The 25,447-nt window shown below is 40.1% G+C and overlaps 1 protein-coding gene across 1 annotated transcript in view; it reads right to left on the minus strand.

The window, feature by feature from the left end:
- Positions 1-580: 580 nt before the first annotated feature.
- LOC134572310 (cytochrome P450 2G1-like) overlaps positions 581-25,447 on the minus strand; it is a 36,507-nt gene continuing 11,640 nt past the window's right edge. Inside the window, exons 6-9 of the mRNA XM_063431194.1 lie at positions 23,921-24,062; positions 19,532-19,719; positions 17,007-17,148; positions 581-856 (exon numbers count right to left, since the gene is read on the minus strand). Of these exons, the coding sequence (XP_063287264.1) occupies positions 675-856; positions 17,007-17,148; positions 19,532-19,719; positions 23,921-24,062 (654 nt within the window). The 3' untranslated portion in view covers positions 581-674. The remainder of the gene's footprint in view (positions 857-17,006; positions 17,149-19,531; positions 19,720-23,920; positions 24,063-25,447) is intronic.

The raw sequence follows: 25,447 nt of genomic DNA on the forward strand, positions 1-25,447 counted from the left end.
TTCTAATTCATTTCCTCCACACAGCAAATTGTATATAAAATATGTTCTTTACTTCACATGAAACTAGTTGAAAGCCGTTCATGTAACATTTGAAATTAAAGACTTGATATTGGTTACACAGAATGTACGTGATGTAAAGGTGGATTTAACATGTAAAAAAATCAATTTCTCACATACAGTAAAATAGATAAGTAAAAATGGTAAAATAGCCGGCTTATAGGTTTTTAATGTATTATTATTTGAATGCGTTACTGACAGTACAGTGACAATTTACAATGAAAATGAAAAATTAATGTCTTCAAATGAGCACACGGTGAAGTAAATACAGTTAAATCTAGAACAATCTGTATCAAACTCTAAAGGCTAATGTAATGTTAAAATAATTTGAAGATGGGGTTACAATGAGAGAAGTGATTTCAAATAAATGTAACTTTGAACTGCAACAGCACAACCCAAATGATGCAATGAAATACCATGTGGGCCATGATACAAGGGGATTTTACTAAGTTCTGGTCAAGAACTGGTTAATACATCAATTATATATTTGTTTTCCAACAAATTGTACATTTTGAAACTAGTTGAAAGCCGTACATGTAACATTTAAAAGTAAAGACTTGATATTGGTTACACAGAATGCGTGATGTAAAAGGAGGATATAACCTTTGTTTAGAACATTAACGGAGAATGAAAGAAACTTTGTAAGGCTTTGGGAAGTTTCCAATTCCAGACACAGCTGGTGTGATGTCCAATTCCTCAATTGGCAGAGGGGATTTAAAAGTGAAGTTTTGTAGTATGGTAACAAAGAAGAGGAAAAGTTCCATCCGAACCAGAGCTTCTCCGAGGCAGTTACGCTTCCCTGTAGCAAAACAAAAAAACAAAAAACATGCATATCATGAATTAGGACGATTTTACCTATATTATTTTCGCTAGAAAGAGAGTCACTAGAGATTGGTTAACCCTGCAATGGAAGGATTTTCTACAAAACTGTAATGTTTTAAATTGTAGGGTTTAAAATGACAGTAGCATTGCTTTCAGGTTACTTCATTTATTGAAGTAGTCTGGGTGTTTTAAGTGGTCCTTTAAACTTACATATATACGTTTGTTACTTTTACTAACTAGTTTTACATATGCAGACTGGAGTGCATCCCTTTTATTTGAACAATATTGATCTCCTTACTTTTTACCTCAAATAACTGAATTGACATCCAGATCATTCCTATATCTGGGCGAGGGGAAAGATTACTTTAGACTCATCATCTACTTTCCGTGTACCATTTGGGTTAACAGAATTATAAAACTAGAGGTAGATAGGTTTCTAGTGCTTATTGTCCAAATGTAGAAGGCAGCTTGAGCAACCCAAATCAGATATTCTGCTATCAGGTGGCTGATGTTTAAATAAAAGTAAGGAAAAGTGCCTCAAAGAGGTCCTCAAATCCAAAGTCATATGCAATGAGGGAAAAAGAGGACAAAAAGGAGGGATTATAGAATAGTAAGTAGATAAAGACAAAAGAAGAAATGCACTTTTAGTGTTTGGAGCTAAAAACTAGATCTTGACGTAGTGCCTGGGCTGTACAATCCCCACCTGTGAATATAGGCCTGAAGCCTTGATCCAATGGGCTATAGTTTGGCTATGTAATACAAACAAAACCAAAACACTAATATAGTGTACTACGTCGAATACCCAGAGTAATGGGTAAAATATACATAAATGCATACTCACATTAAATTGAGCCTTTTGATTGCTCCTTGCATAAGGCCTAGAGTGGAATAATCCCCACTCATGAATATATGTGAAGTCTTCTCTCAGGTGTGAATGGGTTAAAATCCTCATATTGATATATATAAAAAAAGAATAAAATATAGTGTACACTGTGTTAAAAAAACACAGAGATGTACTTACTTGGGTTAGAGCAAAAATTGGTTTTGCTCAATCGCATAGGTGGTGTGTTCCCCACCAAGGAAAAAAAATGTCTCAGCGTCAGGGTAACAGGAAGGTTCAGAGGTAATAATTATGCATAAACATTGTTAGAAGAAGACAATAATATAGCACACAAACATGTTTCAACCAATTATTAGGCTTCCTCAAATGTTTTTCAAAGATTAGTACACTGTTTATATACCAGTGTACATGCATTGAAATTGTGAAAATAACAGACACATTATGTCACAGATTATGTGACTGTTTTTATTGTAATGTAATTACCCTAAAACAAATTAAAATACAGAAAAAAAAAAAAAAGCTGTGGGGTCAATGAAAAGGAAGAGGGACCTTTATGATTTATAAAAAGTAAAATGAGGTTGGTGAAACCTAAAATAACACAAAGTCATAAATGAGGGTGTAGTAAGATGTGAAAATATTTATGGGGTAATTCAAATATTAAAAGATAATATTATATAAAAATTATTATAAATGTATCATTGTATTAAGATTAATAATAATTCACATTTTAAATCACTTTGTCTCAGAGTTATGGGGTTAGTAGCCAACTCAGGAATTATCTACCAGTAGGGGTCAAACAAAGAACTTTTAGCACAGTGTGTCCAGATTTCCTGAGGGAAAGAGTTGTGTTTGAGAGTATGGCCTCAAGAGTAGTGTACAGTATATTGAAGAATCTCCCTCTGTCCTTCTTTTAAGCAAAAATCTTATCTGTCTTTTTCACGTCTAATTTTTTAAAAAGTAATCAATGAAACCGGATGGGTGTGCACGATTATAATAAAATAATAAACACAAAACATGCATATAAAATAAAGGCAGTACCGTATAGAAACATAGAATGTGACGGCAGATAAGAACCATTCGGCCCATGTAGTCTGCCCAATTTTCTAAATACTTTCATTAGTCCCTGGCCTTATCTTATAGTTAGGATAGCCTTATGCCTATCCCACGCATGCTTAAACTCCTTCACTGTGTTAACCTCTACCACTTCAGCTGGAAGGCTATTCCATGCATCCACTACCCTCTCAGTAAAGTAATACTTCCTGATATTATTTTTAAACCTTTGTCCCTCTAATTTAATACTATGTCCTCTTGTTGTGGTAGTTTTTCTTCTTTTAAATATAGTCTCCTCCTTTACTGTGTTGATTCCCTTTATGTATTTAAATGTTTCTATCATATTCCCCCTGTCTCTCCTCGTAAGTTTTATCCTGCAATCCATGAACCAGTTTAGTAGCCCTCCTCTGAACTCTCTCTAAGGTATCAATATCCTTCTGAAGATATGGTCTCCAGTACTGTGTACAATACTCCAAGTGAGGTCTCACCAGTGTTCTGTACAATGGCATGAGCACTTCATATCTTAGTATCATCAGCAAAAAGACATACCTTACCATCAAGACCTTCTGCAATATCACTAATAAAAATATTAAAAAGAATATAAAAATATATCTATATTAAAAAAAACATATAAAAGACATAAACGTAGTATTATATGAGATAATATATCATAGGTGTTATGAAAAAATATATATAAAAAAAATTAAACAAGTTAAAATCTACATTTAACCCATGGGTGTTAGTGTGTTTAATTAAAAAAAAAGTGTCATTTCATGTCTGCCTAATTTTAGTTTTAATAGAATTGTCCACTAACGATAAGGGGGTGACTTTTTATTGCACAAAGTTTATTATCCATAAGAAAGTGCCTAGATACAGAATCGTTTGGAAACCCTTTGGAGATGTTCCCGCAATGTTTTGCAATCAAAGTTTTAAAATGTATGGTTGTCATAACGACGTATTGTAGACCACATGGGATTCTAAAATATAGATGATATTTTTGGAATTACAAGTAACATAACATTATTTATATTATACATTTTATGAGAATGGTTGGATTTAAAATCTTGTAGGTTTGTGTACATATTATTTGCATAAGTTAGAGACAGGCACCATCCAAAATCAAACAGAAGAAAAAGGGGGAAAAAGGAAGCCTAACATTAGAGAAAGAGAAGTGGGAGAAAAATTCAAGAAAATAATAGAAAAGACAGAAACAAAATAATCTACTTAGGATTTTGGTATTTTTGATTTGCCTAACAGAATTTTAAATGCCACATAAATTGCTGTTTTAAGTAAAGGGTTGAAGTTGGTTCCAACATGGAAGTGTACACTGAGATTAACAAGTTTGTCAGACAGGCCACTTTAAAGGTTTTATACATGTCACAATAACCAAAACATAACCAATAGTCAAAATACTCTTTTAAATACCCCATATATTTTAAATACCTCTCCAAAAACTCATACTAATTTAAATCTAGCTGCCTTGACATGTTCGAGAAATCTAGCTGTCTTGACATGTTCTAGACCATTAAAGTGCTATTAACACAGGAAAGTGCTTATAATTACTCAACAAAAATTAAACTCTCCCGTCTCTTGGAAGTTCAAAAACAAAATTGGTATATAATAGTGCAAGTATGTTTAAAATACATATAGATGGGGCGTGCCTGACCGCAGAGCTTAGAGGACGTGAACCTCAAGAGCTCCTGCACCCAGAGACACACAAAATGACTCAAAAGTGACTAATAGGGCCAGCAACTGAAAGGGTACACCAGGCGGAGCATAATGATACCCCACAAGTGGCACTACAGGCAAAACTCACCCGTCCGGTGTCTGGGGCCCACTCACATGGCGAGCGCAGGAGGGACAGCCGCCCTCCCACCACCACGACTAGCAGCCTTGGTGCATAAGAGCCTCTGTTCCCCTCCTCTAGACCGGCGGGGGTCATCCTGTCCACCTGCCCAAGGGGAGCACTCACACTCTGGAGTGCAATCCCGACCGAGCAGCCCCACGAAGCCCACCCAAGATGGCCGACAGCAGCGCTGTATACCCAGAGCAAGAAACTATCAGTGACTGGGTAGAGGCCTTTCAGGCCAAATTTGTTGCCATATGCCGGAGATTCTGGGAGCGCATGGAGGAAAGGAACCAGTTTCCTGCTCCGAACCCGATCACAACGGCACCTCACCCAACGGCACCTCCTCCAGCACAGCCAAGGCGCCTAACCACATTAGCAACACCACGGGTGTGGGCACACAGCACTGCGGCTCAGCGAAGACCTCACCCACCACAAGGCCGCCCGCATACGTGGCCCCCACACGCTGCAGTAAACCGGCGACAAAGAGGAGGACGCCAGGCAGCCAAACAGAAGAGACAAAGGGGCAATAACTGCCCATAAAGCTGCCATATAGAGCCCGCCCAACAGGCATGAGAGGCCAAGACGTGCAGCTACCCACTCTGCCTCCTGCCAGCAACAGCACATCACTACAGCCTGGACCCGAGATGCCACAACAGAAACGACCACACCAGCACAAAGCCCAGCATCTTCCGCTGCCCTACAAGCCGACGCAGGGAGACACCACCGCATCCCCCGAACATAAGAGGTGTCCATTAAGGACCGGAGTCGGATGAAACCCTATCCTGAGAACCCAGAGCCTGAGACCCCTGACCAATGCCGGCACAGTATGAATACATAATTTGACTTTCCTGTTGTAAATTTACCTCATTAGCTTTTGTTTTGATTTTCCTGGACTCTGCAAAAAAGCCTGCAATGGGCATAAAATAGGCAGCCTACATTCAGAGGATCACTTACCCTAACAGTAAATCTTGACTACAGCCTCTGATTTGCCACCCTTGCCTAGGTAACTGACCTGCAGCAGTTTGATGTTCCCCTTGGTTGCCCCTCTAGTACAAGCCCTTCGCATAGTGTACATGTCCTGATAAGCAGCTACTACCTGATACTACATTACTTCTAAGTACCAATCTAGCGTGCTATGCTCAGACATAACACTTAAGCCCGATGTTAGCATGTTCCCTACTGCTCAAACCGAATTTTGTACCCCAGGTTTACCCATGTTATAAATAGTACAATATAGCGCAGCACATGTGACATCTTAAGCAAAGCTTTACCTTATGGGTTATGTACTTCTGCTGAAATGTTTATATAAAGCCTGTAATCATACAAAAACACTAAGCTAGCCTCTAATCCTAAAGTTATATCTTTAAAAAAAACTGTGCATGCCTTTCTCACTGCCTCACTATATCTAAGCTATGTATTGTGAATCTATTGTCAAAGGCTGTTGAGGCTTGACAAAAATATGTGTTTTTTTCTGCACTATAAAAATAAATTAAAAAAATACATATAGATAAATAAAATCCCCACACAACCCTTTGAAGTGTCCACTTATAATAGGAACAGTCCAAAATTTGGCTATTTTTCTTCTACTCTGAGCCTCTTACAGGGGACTCCATCCCTCTTGTGGTGGTAATAAGATGTTCCTCCAGATATAAAAACAAATAAAAGGGGCATATAGTGTAGTACATAGTACACCACATAAAATGGAGAAAATGAAATAACACTTGCGTGATTTAGAGCCAAACTACAGGCAGGAGATCTTTCAGGTGATATAACAAGAGTAAAGATTTTTTTGAAATCTAACCAAAACATTTTTAAAGATAATTTAAAAAACTATATAATAATCAGGGTATGTTCCAGAAACGCGTTTCACCAGATTCCTGGCTTCCTCTGTGACACTGTTCTTATATATCCCATTGAGCTCTCTGTTAATCTCGGCATGCGTTCCAAGCCTCTTCTTGATCTTCTTTAAGTAGAGGCTGTTTTCCAAGCTTCACTTGGGATACTGCATATGTTGTTCTCTGACTTCTAGTCCAGGCAGTTGGCCATATTCTTGCATCCCGTCATGATTTCCCCTCTGGTGGCCATCTTTGCTTTAGATTGTGCCCTCACTTGTTTAACTTATGCTGCATTGTATTCGGTCCCCGTGCACGCCTGTCCCTCAAGGCAGGACCACCTTGCTCATATGAGGGATTGCGGAAATGATCTGGATGACCTGTGAGAGACAGGGAGCAATCTGGGCAATTTGACAAAGCTGATGATTAGATTTAAAAAAGGTTATCAACCTCCTTGAGTATAATGTGCTTTACTATTAAGTCGCACACATCCTCAAAGAGAAACCAAATAAATATATTAATATATATATATATCTTGATATCTTGATAAAGCCCTGCGGGTCGAAATGCCGATATTTTCCTTTTAACATAATATAATTCACTTTATTGGGAAATTCCGTTGAGTGCTCTCATCCTTTCATCTATCATACAATCTTCACGCTGTGCCGCTCCGTGGTTGTTTAGAGTAAAACCATATTAAGGTAGAGTGCCAGATTTAAATTTTTTGTTTTTTTATATATATGCTCACACACAAATATACAAATGGAGAAAAACTGGTCATTTTACCAGTTGAGATGCACATGAATGAAGCATATGCGCAACTCAACAGCACCAATATAAAAGGTATTTTTAAGTTTTTAGATAAAGGAAAAGACCTGCAGATTCTAAACAAAGCTGAAAATATCTATATTAACATTACCCACCCTACCATATTAGTTATTTTTTCAATGCAACATCCACAAAAATTATATAAAACCTCCTGGTCGTCCGATAGTCTCGGGTATTAATTCCATATTTCAGAATACCTTGATATCCTCCTTCAGCTATACATCTGCAAGATTAAATCTTACTTAAAATGTCAGTGTGAGTCAGATTTTGAACAATTTTTAATGGGTTTACAATAATTCTTTAGTAACAAGTGATGTACAATCTCTTTATACCATCATACCTCATGACCTACTATGTACCTCTATTAGAAATGTATTTTATTTTAGAGACCAAAATGGCCCCAAGCTACCCAATAATTGATTGTTTTATGGCAGATGCCACCATTTAGTTAGATTCAAAATGGAACAACTTGGTTTCATACAAGAGTTATATCGATGACCTATTTTGTATTTGGAAAGGCTCAGAAACTGATCTTGAGTAAGTATATATATATATATAAATGGAAAGATCTTGCACTCCACTAATAAACAATTATAGTGCCCGGTGCTTGTCAGCCAAAAACACAAAAATAGCAAGAGATAGCACTCCAAGGACTTCTCTAAAATATAGCTTTTATTTACCTTCAATAAAAATCACACTGTCAACGTTTCAGCTTGATCCCCTCAAGCTTTCATCAGGACCTTTTACACACACATATATATATATATATATATATATATATATATACAGGGGTGTATTTGCCGCGAGGCAAACAAGGCATTTGCCTTGGGCGGCATTTTTCAGGGGGCGGCAAAAAAAGCCGCCCCCAAATGCCCAGGGCAAATGCCTTGTTAGCCTTGCGGCTAACAAGGCATGCTGGGCGGCCGGCGGGCTGCTGGGAAGTGCGGGTAGGTGGGCGGCCGGCGAGGGAGCACTTCCTCTGAGCGGTCTGCTCAGCTCCCTCGCGCGCCGCAGAGTGAGGCTGGGAGCCGGAATATGACGTCATATTCCGGCTCCGCCTCCCAGCATCACTCTGCGGCGCGCGAGGGAGCTGAGCAGACCGCTCAGAGGAAGTGCTCCTTCGCCGGCCGCCCACCTACCCGCACTGCCCAGCAGCCACTGGACCACCAGGGAGACAGATACCCCCCCCCCCCCCCCCCCAGCATTCCCAAAGGTAAGGAGGCTGGGGGGGTTAAATTAAAAAAAAGAAAAATGTATTAAATATGTGAGTGATTGAGTGTGTTTGTATGTCTGTGTATGTCTGTTAGTGTGTGTGTGTATGTCTGTTAGTGTGTGTGTGTGTGTGTATGTCTGTAAGTGTATGTCTGTAAGTGTGTGTATGTCTGTTAGTGGGTCTGTGTGTGTGTCTGTTAGTGTGTGTGTGTGTGTGTATGTCTGTAAGTGTATGTCTGTAAGTGTGTGTATGTCTGTTAGTGGGTCTGTGTGTATGTCTGTTAGTGTGTGTGTGTGTGTGTATGTCTGTAAGTGTATGTCTGTAAGTGTGTGTATGTCTGTTAGTGGGTCTGTGTGTGTGTCTGTTAGTTTGTGTGTGTGTGTTTGTGTGTGTGTATGTCTGTTAGTGTGTGTATGTCTGTTAGTGTGTGTATGTCTGTTAGTGTGTCTGTGTGTGTGTCTGTTAGTGTGTGTGTGTGTGTGTGTGTGTCTGTATGTGTGTGTGTGTATGTCTGTATGTGTGTGGGTCTGTGTGTGTGTGTGTTAGTGTGTGTGTCTGTAAGTGTGTGTCTGTTAGACTGTGTGTGTCTGTTAGACTGTGTGTGTGTCTGCTAGTGAGTGTGTTTCTGTTACCTAGTGTATGCGTATTTGTCAGTGAATGTGTGTGTGTGTGTGTGTGTATTTAGAAGGCGGGACGGGGGAAGGGTTCGGTGGGGGTGGCGCGGGTGGGGGGGGGGAGGGTTGGGTGAGGGTGGCGTGGGTGGGAGGGGGGCGCCTGAGTTTTGTCCTGCCTAGGGCAGCACAAAACCAGGATACACCACTGTATATATATATATATATATATATATATATATATATATATATATATTTTATAATAATAACAGAGATATTATTTAATTGATCCCACCAGCTGTCATTCTCTGTGATTAAATGCAATTCCAAAAAGCCCGTGTTTTTCTAAAAGACAAAGCTGCACAAATTTATCTAGTAGATAAAAGGAATTGGAAGCAGCATCTTAAGGATGTCCTCCCATCCAAAGTCATAGTAGGCCACTATTTAAAACATATGGACAGGAGACAGAATATGGTGTTGTGTATTAATATTATTGGTGAAGTAGATAAAAGAAATGCACTTACAGCTGATAATTAGCTCCAAACATGGGTGGTATAATATGTACAAACAGGAAAAAGTATATACACTAAAGATATAGAATAAAAAGATGTATAACTGGAAGTGATCCCAGGTGTACCTCACAACCACCTAAAGAATATACAAACAAGCAAAAAGTGGAAAACACCCAGAATACGTTAAATATATATAAAAAAACGAATTAAACAACCTGAGATCAGGTAAAATATCCGTGAATATGATCTGTATGAAAGAATAAAAAAAACTGACATAGCGTAATACAGGATTAAATGGAGTGCATAATAAATGAGATAATAGATACACTCACAAACAAACGTGAAATCAGGCTTCTCACCCTCTCGGGGGTAATGTAGTGTATGAGCTTGTATTATCATCCGATGGAATATATGTAAATAAAGGAAATCAGATATAGTGAAGTTTGTTATAAAAATACAAAATCACATTTATTGGTCGGACTTACACATAAGCATCTTAAAAAGAGCGTGTCTCCATGTAAGATGGAACTCCTAAGCAGCGTGGTCAGAAATCCAGAAAGGAAATCCAAGAGTAGGTATATGAAGGCAGCCAAATACAAAAAATAAAATATTGAATAAAACATAAATCAAAAGTCCATAAGGAACAAATCCAACGCGTTTCGTCTAGTAAATTGTAGGACTTCCTCAGGGATATCACTGTGTTTGTCCTTATGGTTATATATACTGCAGGCAATCTCTGTTAATTTGAAACATCCGATATGCGGCGTGCGTTCCATCCGTGGAACGCAAAAGGGTGCGAGACCATCCATATTCTAATAAGGGAATGGTTCCGTAATGTAGAATGTATTTTTATTTTTATTTTTACTTTTATTTTCATTTTTATTTCTATTTCTATTTCTATTCTTATTTTTTCTTCTATTTTTATTGTCATTTGCATATTATGTTTTTATTTGGCAACATATGAACACTTTTGGTGTTGTCACACTGGGTTTTTATGTGTATATATCAGATGTTCAGGCAAATTCTTTCGCCCTATGTGTTTTGTCCCTTCTAGGTTTTGGTCTTTCACGCACATGCGTTCTACATTATGGAACTATTCCCTTATTAGAATATGGATGGTCTCGCGCCTTTTTGCGCGAGTTATATGCCAGGAATTGGGAGCCCAGTCTCCATTCCCCAGCAGCAGTGTGATATGCCGGGAATTGGGCGCCCAGTCTCCATACCCCAGTGGCAGAGTGTTCTATCGGTAAAGGAGCCTGTTACCCCCTCTCCCCAGCGACAGCATAGAGTACCAGGGGGAGACTGTAAGCCCCACAGCTGTGCAGATGGGACCGTAGTCTCTGCACCTATGGCACAGGGTGTAAGGACAGTCAGTCCTGTCCCCCCAGCAACAGGGCTGTTAAGCCAAAGGGGAGACAGTCGGTCTCCCCCTACAGCAGCAGAGCTGTGTATCCAAAGGGGAGACAGTTGGTCTCCCCCTCCAGCAGCGGAGCTGTGTATCCAAAGGGGGGACAGTTGGTCTCCCCCTCCAGCAGCAGAGCTGTGTGTCCAAAGGGGAGACAGTCGGTCTCCCCCTCCAGCAACCAGGCTCCAAACAGACTACGTCCATGGTAGTGCTGGCACCAGGGCAGAGTACCGCTGGTCTCTGCCCACTCAGCAACCCACTAAGGCAGCCTACCAGTTCCCCACACAGCCGTGGTGAGGCACCTGGACATGGACAACGACATGTAGTAACCATTTATTGTGGGTGGGCTGTACTGCTTTTTCTGTTTTGTGGGTGGGCTGCTGGACTAACCAGGGCACTGACCGGCAGGAGGTCAGATACCCTGTTAGTCTGTTTGGAAAAGGGGAGAGATGGGACGAGAACAATCTCGCCACATTGCATTGGAGAAGCCTGGTTGCCCGCCTGCTCCCTTTGGACTATGGACCAGACTTTAAAAAGACAGTATTTTCCATGCAGAAAGGCTTATTCGTGCCTTTCTGCCAGGGCGTTCGGTAGATTTTATCCACCTGGGAGCTGGAGTGTGCCGCCAGTTTACCTCCCTGAAGCTGCGGTTAACCGCAGCTTAATTGACGAATGCAGGGTGGTCTTTGTTCGTTTGCCGAACACGTGGCGGTGGCCATTCTAAAAGTCCCGAACGGCCAGCGGTGTTCAGCGCTTCAACTATGGAACTAAAAACAGACACTTATTTGCGCGAACACCGCTGAGCCGTCTGCCTCCTGGTTCATATTCATGGCAATTTAGCCGAACACCTGTGCATTCGGTATTTTAATTTATGTGAATGTTTTAACCCAGATAGCTATACAATAAATAAAGTATGGAGAGACTAATTAGCAAAAAAGCATAACCACCTGGGTGCTAATCCTCACTGGTATTCCCTCAAATACCAACATAAATAACAATCATAATAGAAAAGAGAATGCACACCAAAAGTCACAATAGTAACTGACCTGGTTTAATAAGCAATATAAAAATACAGGCAAATATTTTAACAATAATAAATGCAGTGACACAAATAGGCACAAATCATAAATCAAAATTCAATAATAATTACCAAAAGTTCTCACAAGCCTAATAGGGCAGAAACAGGAAACAAAAAATAACCCCCCAACATTTCGGCTCCTCCTGGTAGCCTTCATCAAGGGTGTATTAAGCCAGATAGCTATGCCATGGAGCCTATTCGTGTAATTAAAGACTTTGGCTCCATGGCAATTGAACTGTGTGAATAGGATCTAAGCGCTATTCGGTAGTTATGTGCGCTCAGATCCCAGCTATCTGGGGATATGTGACATGTCTGTGTTTTATGTATAGAATGTGACTTGGTGAATTTTAAGGTGTTTTACTGTCTTTGTGTCCCCACGTGTATAATGGCGGTTTTTGCCTCTGTCCTGGGAGATAATTGGATTACTTCCCAATTATCTCCAGGATAGAGGGAGGGAATCAGGATGCATTGTGGGGATGTTTTGCTTCTGTGTGTCCGTTATTGATGTATGTCGGTCTCTTGTCACAGTCTCCCATCTGGTCCCCTAGGGGAGTGTCCACCAGGTGGGAGACCTGCATAAATACTGGGCAGGTAGCCCTGAATAATCCAGACCACTGCTTGACCCTAAACACGGAGCCTTGTCTTGTTCTTGGGGGGATTCACTGTATGCTGTTAGAGACTGATTGCCAGGGGTGTAAGTCACTTGGGAGCTTTTCCTGTTCATCTGCTAGCAGCTATTCGTGAGGTTCCAGTTCGGGAGTTTGGAGTGCTACCTTATTCCCTTGTATGCAATTCAGGAGTTTGGTGCATTCCCTTGTATCCAATTTGGGAGTTTGGTGTTCTACAGTAGCTGCCTTTATATGTGGAAGGGGAATATCGCCTAAACGGATTTTAACCCCTTGTGTGCTGAAACGGTCCGTTACAACAGCAAATACAAAAGAACAGAAAATGTTATACCAGACTTTAGCATGGCCGGATTAAACGCCACTAGAATGTACATACAAGACAAGCCGAGGTCGGGGATAAAGAAGACAGAATAAATGTTGGGAAAAGCCAAAGGTCAAGGACATATAGAGAGGAGAATAGTCAAGGAATAGCCAAGGTCAAAATACTAGAAATACAAGAAATACAAACACGATCTCGGATTAACCAAACAAATGGAAACCACGACAGGGCATCAAACAAAGGAAAAATGAGTTTAAATAGCCTAGGAAAGGACCAATTGGTTATTGAGACCTGATGACGCCAAAACGTGCTTGAATGTCGATGATGTGATGACACATGCACGTCCGCGTCACCAGCATCCAAAATGGGTGATGTGCCTTTAAATTGCGGCCTTTGGTAGCAGCTGGTGTTTGTGGGTACACCAGCACAACTCCTGACCATATAGCATGGAGAGCGTTGGGAGACCCAGCAAGAGGTAAGTTTATTTTTTACTTCAGCGTGCCAGCGCTGCTTGGGTGTGGACACACTGTCATGCCGACCGGGCACTGGTTTGTGACCATGCTGATCGGGCGCAGGCATGTGAACTCCCCGTGTCTGCGGCATGACAATAAATTCATTAAACCAAAATGACAGACTGAAATGAAATGATGAGTTTAAAGTTTTTCCCTCTCTCACTGTCAGGATCGGGACAGGGATCCAACACGCAGAGTACAAACAGTAGCCAGATACGTATACCGGGCCTTAGAATGGCCGGACTAACGTAAGTAGTACAGTATAGAATGGTCAAAGACAAGCCGAGGTCGAGGGTAACAGAAGACAGGTAAGCGAGAGACAAGCCGAATCAAGGGTAACAGAGATAAGCAGAGTAAGGTAAACAAGCCGGGTCAAAACCAAAAGGGATAATAGAATACACAAGCACTGAGTGACTAGAACAAGCTAGAACCACGACAGGGCAATGAGCTAATGAAAGAAGCTCTGTTAAATACCCTGTTCAGAGCAGTAACCACGCCTCCGAGGCGTCTTGATTGGTCCTGCAGCAATTGACTGACAGGTCGTTCCGGGGGAGTGTCCTGATGACTACTTCCTGCCTAGATGCTGTAAAAGGCAGTCACTCCCTCGCGGCCGGCCTAGCATGACCGGATAGACCGCGGGGAAGGGAGCCATCAGACCGTCTGGATGGAGGAACAGCTAAGTCTCTACCTCTTTCGGAGGTAGAGACCACAGGTACCCTGACACTCACAAATTTCTGTGATATGTGGGAATGATTTTGATGTCTATTTGCTTATTTGATGCAAACGTAAAGGAGATCTATATTGTTAAAGGACCACTATAGTGCCAGGAAAACAAACTCTTTTTCCTGGCACTATAGAGCCCTGAGGGTGCCCCCACCCTTAGGGTCACACTCCTGTGGCGCTGAAGGGGGAGGAAGGGGTTCATCCCTTACCTTTTTTCTAGCGCCGGGCTCCCTCTGCACTGGGACTCTCCTCCCTCTTCTGACATCCCTGGCTGAATGCGCATGCATGTCAAGAGCTGCGCACGCATTCAGCCAGTCCATAGGAAAGCATTATCAATGCTTTCCTATGGACGCTGGCGTCTTCTCACTGTGAAAATCACAGTGAGAAGCGTGGAAGCGCCTCTAGCGGCTGTCAGTGAGACAGACACTAGAGGCTGGATTAACCCATAGGTAAACATAGCAGTTTCTCTGAAACTGCTATGTTTGCAGCAAAAAGGGTTAAACCTAGCTGGATCTGGCACCCAGACAACTTCATTAAGCTGAAGTGGTCTGGGTGCCTATAGTGGTCCTTTAAAATCACTGGATGCAATTCAGTCGTTTTATGTATAGCCAAGTCAACAAGACAACACACAGTAATGTGAATTACAAGGAAATGGAACTTCACTGACTAAGAAAGCCAATTCTAAACATTTTTCGGGAGATAAAAGTAGCGCCTATATCAGTGATGGTGAATATTTTTGAGCCAGAGTGCGCAAACCGCAATACAAACCAACTTTTTTTCTCAAAGTGCCAACACGATAATTAAACCTGAATACTGAGGTTTAAGTTTAGAAAAAAACTACTCGCACAGTTGTCCGAACTAATTAACAACTTTTGTTTTAAAAGAAGAACACAACAGAGAGTTCAAGGATACAAACAGTTTTTTATTGAAAAAACATCAATTCTAGTAAATGAAAACACACTGGTGTTCGGTGGTGCTTCACCTAACTAAGGACCTATTCCCACCTATCCACCAGCAGTTTGCACGCATCTTACATGCTGCTTTGGCACAGTTTACATCAAAATTACATCCGTCTTACATCCGGTTTTGGTGCAGCTTTGTATGTATGTCAATGGACATGCATTTTTCATCAGGTTTCTGTCCGTCCAGCTGCACCAAAACTGCATGTAAACTGTGCCAAAGAGGCGTACACGGAGATACACAGCTTGTTATATGATTACATGCCAGACTGAAATTGTATGAGGAGCAACTCCTCCTCCTCCTCTCCCCCAGCACCTCCTCCTCCTCTCCCCCAGCACCTCCTCCTCCTCTCCCCCAGAATCTCCTCCTTCTCTCCCCCAGAATCTCCTCCTTCTCTCCCTAGCACCTCCTCCTTTTCTCGCCCAGCATCTCCTCCTCCTCTCTCCCAGCACCTCATCCTCTCTCCCAGTACCTCCTACTCCTCTCTCCCAGCACCTCATCCTCTCTCCCAGTACCTCCTACTCCTCTCTCCCAGCACCTCATCCTCTCTCCCAGTACCTCCTACTCCTCTCTCCCAGCACCTCATCCTCTCTCCCAGTACCTCCTACTCCTCTCCCCCAGCATCTCCCCCTCCTCTCCCCCAGCCTCTCCTCCTCCTCTCCACTCAGCATCTCCTCATCCTCTCCTCTCAGCACCTCCTCCTCCTCTCCTCTCAGCACCTCCTCCTCTCCCTTCAGCATCTCTTTCTCCTCATCCTCAGCATCTCCTCCTCCTCTCATGTAGCATCTCCTCCTCCTCTCATGTAGCATCTCCTCCTCCTCTCATGTAGCATCTCCTCCTCCTCCCCCACTTTCCCCCCAGCATCTCCTCCTCCTCCTTACCCTCAGCATCAGATTCCATTCCACTGCTGTGAGGGGGTGTGGGCGCGAGGGAGCACTGACTTGCCTGCTGTTCAAGCACTGCTCCCTCCGCTGATGCCACCAGGAGACAAGAAATTATGTTGATAGACGTCATTTCCTGTCTCCCGGCAGCAGTAGCAGAGGTCGCGGAGGGAGCAGTGCTGGAACAGCACATAAGTCAGTGCTCCCTCGCAGCCCTCCATCCCACCCTTCCACCAACGATACGAAAGCAGAGTAGGCACCTGCCATTTTGCCTACTCTGCATTGCCGCCGGGAGGCCTAAGGCTGCCGGCCGGCGCCGTCCCCCGGTGACCTATGGCTCCGTGTCTACAGAGAGGTAGCTGGCCTATATGGTCAATGATATATTCTATTTTAATTTTAGGGTGTTACAATAAAGCAGTATTAGAGCAATAAAGGAAAGTGAGTTTTTTTTTTTTGATTTTTAAAAACAGTCTGTCAGTTTTACTTAGAGCCAGTTAACAAGACTCAATAACATATGAGTGTTCTTTTGGAATTCATTATATCTACCATCTTAAGGTTCTGACATACTGCACTATCTGACATATTACATTTTATCTTGAGGTAAAATCATAGCAATTGTTGCATAACAATACAAGTTGTCATGGTGCCCAGAGTGTTACTTTAAAAGTAAAGCCTGTATCCCAAAAGGAATCACCCTCATATCCTCTCAAGCTAATAGAATGAGTTTTATCAATATTACATTATCAAGTCCAGGTTTTTGATCTTATCTCGTGGCAGACCTCATCCTTTCCCCCAAAGTCACTATTTCCCTCTTAGCTGCATCCTCCTCCTAATTTTATAAATTATAAAATAATAGACAAAGTATTTAATGCAATGGTAAAACTAACCTGCAGAGAGAGGCATAAAAGCTGCATTCTGTTTAAATTCCCCATTTTCACCCAGGAAATTTTTGGGGTTGAATTCTGACGGGTACGGGAAGCAGGAGGGGTCTTTTAGCACCGTGCCGAATATTGGTAAAACATTAGTGTCCTGTGAAAATATGATGTTTTATTTAAAATGAATGGAAAGAAATGTGTAATTCATATCAGAAAGCAATGAAAATGCAATAATATTATTTCAGCCGTGTTCTAAGGGAGTTCTTGAAGACAGTGCGGGAGCAAAAGTGTTGGATTGGAATAAAATTAGAAGTGTGGGTGAGTTGGTGAACCAGAAGAAAATGACTAAAGATTGAAGATGAAAAGGGCCGTGGGTGACCATGGTTTGTGTAGGTTGGAGTTGGCCGTCTAGGGTCAGCATGGAATTTAAGGAAGAAGAAAACAGCAGTACATTAAGTGGGAGAGTATAATAAAGTGAATAAGTGATTTTCTGTTTCATAATTTCACACTCTTTCTTCTAATACCAAATATGTGTTTTCCTTGTAATAAAATAACAGAATTACAATTTGAGAATCAACAAAACAACAAAAGTTTTAAAAGGTCAATGTGATCAATTTACCAATAGAATAAAATAAAAAGATAGCAACGTATCCATTCACACCACACAAGTGTATTTTAAGGATAAAGCTACGTAGCTTACGTATGCAGCTTCCCCAGACCCTTCCCTGTTGGTGGCCTCATACACAACTATATGGTACAAAAAATTTGGGATCCAGCTGTCTGAAAGTAAAAATAACACACAATAGTGCAATTCTGTTATAACACGTGAAGCAGTGCCCCTGCTTAATGTAGAACTCACAGACTCCCAATGTAAAAGGGAGATCAGAAACCTCTGTTGGTTAGTAATACTCCGAACCAGAAATCAGGAACCAGGTTGTAGGTATAAATGGATTTATTTTGCAGCAATAAAAAATTTATATATAAAATATATTAAATCAATAATAAGTCACTGGTCCAACGCGTTTCTTCTCTGCAGAGACCAAAATGTATACAATTACAAACATAAAAAACATTCTCAGTAACAATATGTTGTCCTACTCACTCCCTCTTGCCATTCTCTTAAATAGGGTGATTCCTGATGTCCTCCTGTGTGTTTGGGCGGAGTTCCTGATTCTCGTTCCAACCTGGTTCCTGATTTCCGGTTCGGAGTATTACTAACCAATGGAGGTTCCTGATCTCCCTAGTAAGGGAAAACAGCCTGAAGGCGCTTTTACATTGGGAGTCTGTGCGTTCTACATTAAGCAAGGGCAGTGCTTCATGTGTTATAACAGTGTTGCACTATTGTGTGTTATTTTTACTTTCAGACAGCTGTATCCCATATTTTCTGTACCAGATCAATTTACCAATGTCTGACACTAATTATTTGTCTCCCATCAGTTGGGAAAACAGTCTAGTTATGCATTTGATTAATATATGCTTGATTACACTTATGTGTGTGTGTGAGAGATGAGGTATTTATAGCAATGTACAGCTTCCCATGGATCTCTATTTAGAGAATCACACCTACATGTCACATTAAGTAGATATTACTTATAATCTACTCCACATTAGGGAGATATAGCCTTGGGAGAGATCACAAGTACACACAATGACAGGACACAGTCATCTTTTTTATGAATTCCATTCACTACTTCACTACTCACTACCATTCATCTTTCCTTTGCCATATTTTTTCATCAACTTGAAAAAAGTGTATATCTTCAAGTAAGGATTAAACAAGTTTTTGGCACACCTCCTTTGGTTGTAAAGTAAAGCAATTGCTTAACGAAACACTCTAAGCACCATAACCACTATAGTGTCCTGTAGAGGTTAAGGTGTCATCTCATGTAAGAAGACAATTGGCTTACCTGGCTTCCACAAGATTGATTTGACATTCTCTACTGAAAGTCATGAGCTCTCCTGAGCTAGACCATACCATGCAGGAACAGCTCATTGGCTGAGAGCATTAGCTGATCATTCTCAGCCAATAAGCTAAGCATTGTTCTGCTCTCATAGAGGAAGTAACCAAGACCCCGCAGACCCCAAGTTGTCAAACTGTTAGCAAACAATTAGACTAATTACAATTGATAGGGTGCCAGGGCACATGTGGTACCATAAGCACTACAGTGAACTAAAGTGATTAATGTGCTTTGATTGATCCTTTAGTCTCTATGTAGAGCAAGAGATATCACACCAGTCTCCCTGTGATCCTGGGCACATATGACCACAAGATCTTAAATAGTGCTTTTAGTTTGGAGCTTGAATTCTGCCATTTTGTTTATCATCTTAAATTAAAATGGAATATTAAAATGAAAAATCATAATTACCTTAAATCTCAGGCTGAGGTGGGGAAATTATGTTGTCTATTTTTTTATATGGGTGAAAACCACAGTGTAATTGGCATTAAGTTATCTTTTATCAACTTTTCTAATTAGTTAATTTCTGAGACCAAACACTATGTAGCTTATTCAGGAAATATTGACTCTTTGGCTGCCCACCTTTGGAATGCTGTATCCCTGAAGTTTAACGTCTCTTGTTGTTCTTCGTGGTAACCCCAAGGGGGTGACATTTAGGAATCTTTGCATTTCATGGATCACGGCCTCAGTATACGGCATCTGACTCCGGTCTTGTAACTGTGGACAACGATTCCTACCAATGACTCTGTCAATTTCTTCATGAACTTTGGCTAACATGGAGAGAGAGATTGATGGACTAGGTGAACAGTACTGATTAGAAGGCACATAGGAACTAAAACATTGAGTTTATTTATTTAAATCTTCATACATAAACTAAAGCTACTAATCGTCCATTTTGTACTAGCATAATTTTTCATGACATTCCTGGTCTTCTCCTGTTCTTTCTTTTTAACTCTTAATTCTTAAATTGTGTTTGAATAGTAGCTCTCTTTCTATCTCACAAATACAGAGTTTCTGGTCTTTCCTCATTTGAGCACAACTGCCCCAAGTCAGTTTTTCTCCAGTAGAGTTACAACCAACTCTCCCCCACTATTCTTCTTATTTTCATTAGGTCTCACCTCTTATTCAATCCTTAAATGCAGCCAATCAACTATCTCTTTTCCTTCCATTAACTTAAGGTGCTCGTCCATGACACAATCATTTTCTGCCTCAACTACAGCAACCTCCTCCTTATAGACCTTACTCGTTCCCAGCTGCCCGGTTAAAATACATAATACTAGGTCTACTAACCTTACTATCTTCTAACCTCTTGCATCCCCCACACCTCTTACATACAATCAGTATTAACACTACTTACCATATGATTTAGAGTTCAATTTAAAATCATAGTGCTTTCTTATACAGTGCCTTGCAAAAGTATTCACCCCCCTTGGCATTTTTCATGTTTTGTTGCCTCACAACTTGGAATTAACATGGATTGTTTGAGGATTTGCATCATTGAATTTACAGAACATGCCCACAACTTTGAAAAAGTTTTTTTTTTTATTATTGTGAAGCAAACAACACAGCAGCTCCTCCAGGGTTACCTTAGGTACCTCTGTGCTGCCTCTCTGATTAATGCCCTCCTTGCCCGGTCTGTGAGTTTTGGTGGATGGCCGTCTCTTAGCAGGTTTGCTGTTGTGCCATGTTCTTTCCATTTGGTTATGATAGATTTGATGGTGCTCCTGGGGATCATCAATGATTTGGATATGTTTTTTATTATATAACCCTGACTTGTACTTCTCAACAACATTGTCCTTTACTTGTTTGAAGAGTTCCTTGGTCTTCATGGCAGTGTTTGGTTAGTGGTGCCTCTTGCTTGGATGTTGCAGCCTCTGGGGCCTTTCCAAAAAGGTGTGTATATGTAATGACAGATCATGTGACACTTAGATTGCACACAGGTGGACATCATTTCACTAATTATGTGACTTCTGAAGACACTTGGTTGCACCAGAGCTTTTTTTGGGCTTCATAACAAAGGGGGTGAATACATACGCACATGCCAATTTTCTGTTTTTCTATTTCTAAAATATAGCTTTATGAATATATTTTTCTCATTTCACTTCACCAACTTAGACTATTGTGTTCCGACCCATCACATAAAATTCAGATTAATAAAACATTGAACTTAAGGCTGTAATGTAACAAAATAGGTAAAAAAAAAAAAAGTCAAGGGGGTGAATACTTTTGCAAGGCACTGTAAATTACTTCATAACGCTATATAGTTATATCTCTCCCAGTCTACATCCTTGACAAATATCCCTGAAAACTCACTTTTTCTTGAAGGCATATGAATTAAACTGTTAACATCTGCCCACTTTGTTCCTCAGACATACGTAACGCACTTCTCTTCCTTTCTTGTAACTGCATCATGGCATGTTCAAGATCTCAATTTATTCCTAACTATCTTTTCAACCAATTTTTACAATTTATGAAATACAATTTACCTTTTGTGTAATTATACCCACTCCCTTTACCCTGGCAAATGACACACTGTGAAACAACACCGGTAATAAATCCCGGCGAGTGGAAATAAGTAACAGTTTTCCCAGGAGACCTTTCCAGCCCATCCCCAAACCAGCAGGTGTATATCTATCAAAATGGGGATAGATATAGAAACAAAATACGTTCAATCATCTAATATTGTTAGACACAAATATAACAGGCAAGTAAGTTGCACTCACAAGAAATGGATGAAACACCTGTCAAGTTTGCCACTTTTTGATGTCTGGAGGGCCAAAAGGACTAAGTTTTTGTAAATTTTAAGCAAAATATAAAAATATATGTACAACTGGATGAATAATACTATAATTAGTTGTATCAATTCCATCAATTTCCTAACAGCTAATTTGTCAGCTTTTGCTGATTTATATTTACAAAAATGAATATGCTTCGGAAGCAATATCCTTCATTAAAGATACCACATTTACCCTACAGGAGATGAAAAGTAATAAATGGGGAGAGGAGTATAAATGGGTAACGCTACATCTTTATACTGTCACTTCTCTTATACTGTTATCCACTATGATTTGGGTATAAAGGTGGTGGAAACATTTTTAGGGAATACTGATGAAATTTCTGCTAGTTTGAGTCATTTTATTTTAACAGTGATTCAGTTCATATTGAAAACAGAATTTTTTTGTATTTGAAAAAAAAAAAAATCCTAAAATTATCGGTCCTACTATGGGGACCAAGCTGGTTCCCAGTTATTCCAATACTTATCTGAGACAACGGTAGTATAATTTCATATAGATGGTGAACTTTGTCCTATGGCAGAGATTTATTGATGCAGTGATCATAATTTGGAGGGGTTCTGAATCCTCTTTCAGAGTGTTTTTGGGCTATAATTTTACATTTTCCCCAGAAGTCTGAGAAGATGAGATACATTTTTAGATATAACTTTTTTTAGTGATGATAGAAATATGAAATCTAAATGCTATTTTGAGAATACTGATAGGAACAGCTAAGTACATGTAAAAATGTGCCACTTTTAATTGTGTCAAATATGGTTAAATAATTGAACGGACACTCAGAATTTTAAAATTCAGGTGCAATATAGAAACATAGAATGTGACAGCAGCTAAGAACCATTCGGCCCATCTAGTCTGCCCAGTTTTCTAAATACTTTCATTAGTATCTGGCCTTATCTTATAGTTAGGATAGCCTTATGCCTATCCCACGCATGCTTAAACTCCCTCACTGTGTTAACCTCTACCACTTCAGCTGGAAGGCTATTCCAAGAATCCACTACCCTCTCAGTAAAGTAATACTTCCTGATATTATTTTTAAACCTTTGTCCCTCTAATTTAAGACTATGTCCTCTTGTTGTGGTAGTTTTTCTTCTTTTAAATATAGTCTCCTAATTTACTGCGCTGATTCCCTTTATGTATTTAAATGTTTCTATCATATCCCCCCTGTCTCGTCTTTCCTCCAAGCTATACATGTTAAGATCCTTTAACCTTTCCTGGTAAGTTTTATCCTGCAATCCATGAACCAGTTTAGTCGCCCTTCTCTGAACTCTCTCTAAGGTATCAATATCTATATTATTCACTCATTTATTTGGTTTATTATTTTATTGCTGCAAAATAAATATGATTGAGTTTACTAAAACACCGTGTTGGAGTTTCGATGAAAGGCTATGCCTGGGTAAATTGTGTGTGCAGTTCCTTTAGGCCTCACAAACATTGTAGATTCACCCTGGAGATATTTTATTGGTCCACATCTTATGAGTGCATTTTACTTGCCTGTTATGTTTGTATCTAACAATATTGCACCATTGTACACACGTCTGTTTTCAGATCTACAGCTGTATCCCCATTTTGAGTTGGGTTCAGCATGATTTCCCAACATTGAATCTTTCCTAGAGAGAAATGCTGGCAGACACACAGAACAAAAGAAACCCCTAAATCTCTGATTTTCAGACTTTATGCTCATTCACAGCGATCAAATCATTGCATTATAATCAGTAAATCATTCACAGTAAATATGAGTGACAGAGGAGTTTGGGGGCATTCCTCTTGCTACAGCATACTATAAACAACCCTTAACCCACCCAAATTATCTTTCATTTGCAAAAGTTTTGAGTGAGAAAAAGTATTAGGAGTAAGGCGGGGTATATTAGACTATAATATAGCAATTTAAACGGTGGTTTGCTCAGCTACTCAAAAAAGAAGCATTGGACTAGTGGTACAATTTCAAATTTCAAAACTGAAATAACTAGGTCATAAAGGTAGTCCTGTAAATCATATTAAAACAAAAGCTTAAGCTTAACTGAAGGAATATAAGGAGATCTAGCTGAAAACATATTAATGAGGGTTAAATGAATAGATCTGTTATAGTAGAATACAAAGGTTATAAAATTCACAACAAAACATAGTTATGTCGGCATATGTTATAAACAAATATTTAATGGAAAGTATGCTTGTCACTTACCAAGAATCTGTGGGTATTTTGTCAGAATTAGAATAGAATATGTGATAGTTGTCGACATGGTATCTACCCCAGCGAAGAAGATCTGTAAGGTGCTAGCTATTAAGTTTGTTAAGTTGAACTCGGTCTTTGGATCCATTTTTTCCTTTGAAAAAAATCAACAAGAATGATGATGAATACTATACTAACATTTGCTAATTTTCCCTCCATATATCCATCATTGTAACTCCACCTATTAGTCCAATAGTTCCATAATACTCAGTCGATTAAATATAACCCTCACTTTAACTTCTATCACTCCATATAATATATATTACTCCATATAACTCTCCCTATAACTCCTCCTACTACTCCATATAACCCTCCCTATAACCCCTCCTATTACTCCATATAACCCTCCCTATAACCCCTCCTATTATTCCACATAACCCTCCCTATAACTCCTCCTATTACTCCATATAACCCTCCCTATAACCCCTCCTATTATTCCACATAACCCTCCCTATAACTCCTCCTATTATTCCATATAACCCTCCCTATAACTCCCCCTATTACTCCATATAACTCTCCCTATAACTCCCCCTATTACTCCATATAACCCTCCCTATAACTCCTCCTATTACTCCATATAACCCTCCCTATAACTCCTCCTATTACTCCATATAACCTCCCTATAACTTCTCATATTACTCCATATAACCCTCCCTATAACCCCTCCTATTACTCCATATAACCCTCCCTATAACTCTTCCTATTACTCCATATAACCTCCCTATAACTCCTCCTATTACTCCATATAACCTCCCTATAACTCCTCCTATTACTCCATATAACTCTCCCTATAACTCCTCCTATTACTCCATATAACCCTCCCTATAACTCCTCCTATTACTCCATATAACACTCCCTATAACTCCTCCTATTACTCCATATAACTCTCCCTATAACTCCTCCTATTACTCCATATAACCCTCACAATAACTCCTCCTATTACTCCATATAACCTCCCTATAACTTCTCATATTACTCCATATAACCCTCCCTATAACTTCTCCTATTACTCCATATAACCCTCCCTATAACTCCTCCTATTACTCCATATAACTCTCCCTATAACTCCTCCTATTACTCCATATAACCCTCCCTATAACTCCTCCTATTACTCAATACAACTTTCCCAATAACTACTCCTATTACACCATATAACCCTCCTGATAACTCCTCATATTACTCCATATAACCCTCCCGATAACTCCTCCTATTACTCCATATAACTCTCCCTATAATCCCTCCTATTACTCCATATAACCCTCCCTATAACTCCTCCTATTACTCCATATAACTCTCCCAATAACTCCTCCTATTATTCCATATAACCCTCCCTATAACTTATCCTCTTACTCCATATAACCCTCCCTATAACTCCTCCTATTATTCCACATAACCCTCCCTATAACTTCTCATATTACTCCATATATATAAAAATAAGAAAAGGGCATTTAAAGCATTTAAATTTGACAAATTAGAGGC

This window comes from Pelobates fuscus, chromosome 9 (assembly GCF_036172605.1).
Source record: "Pelobates fuscus isolate aPelFus1 chromosome 9, aPelFus1.pri, whole genome shotgun sequence".
In the NCBI taxonomy this organism is placed as follows: domain Eukaryota; kingdom Metazoa; phylum Chordata; class Amphibia; order Anura; family Pelobatidae; genus Pelobates; species Pelobates fuscus.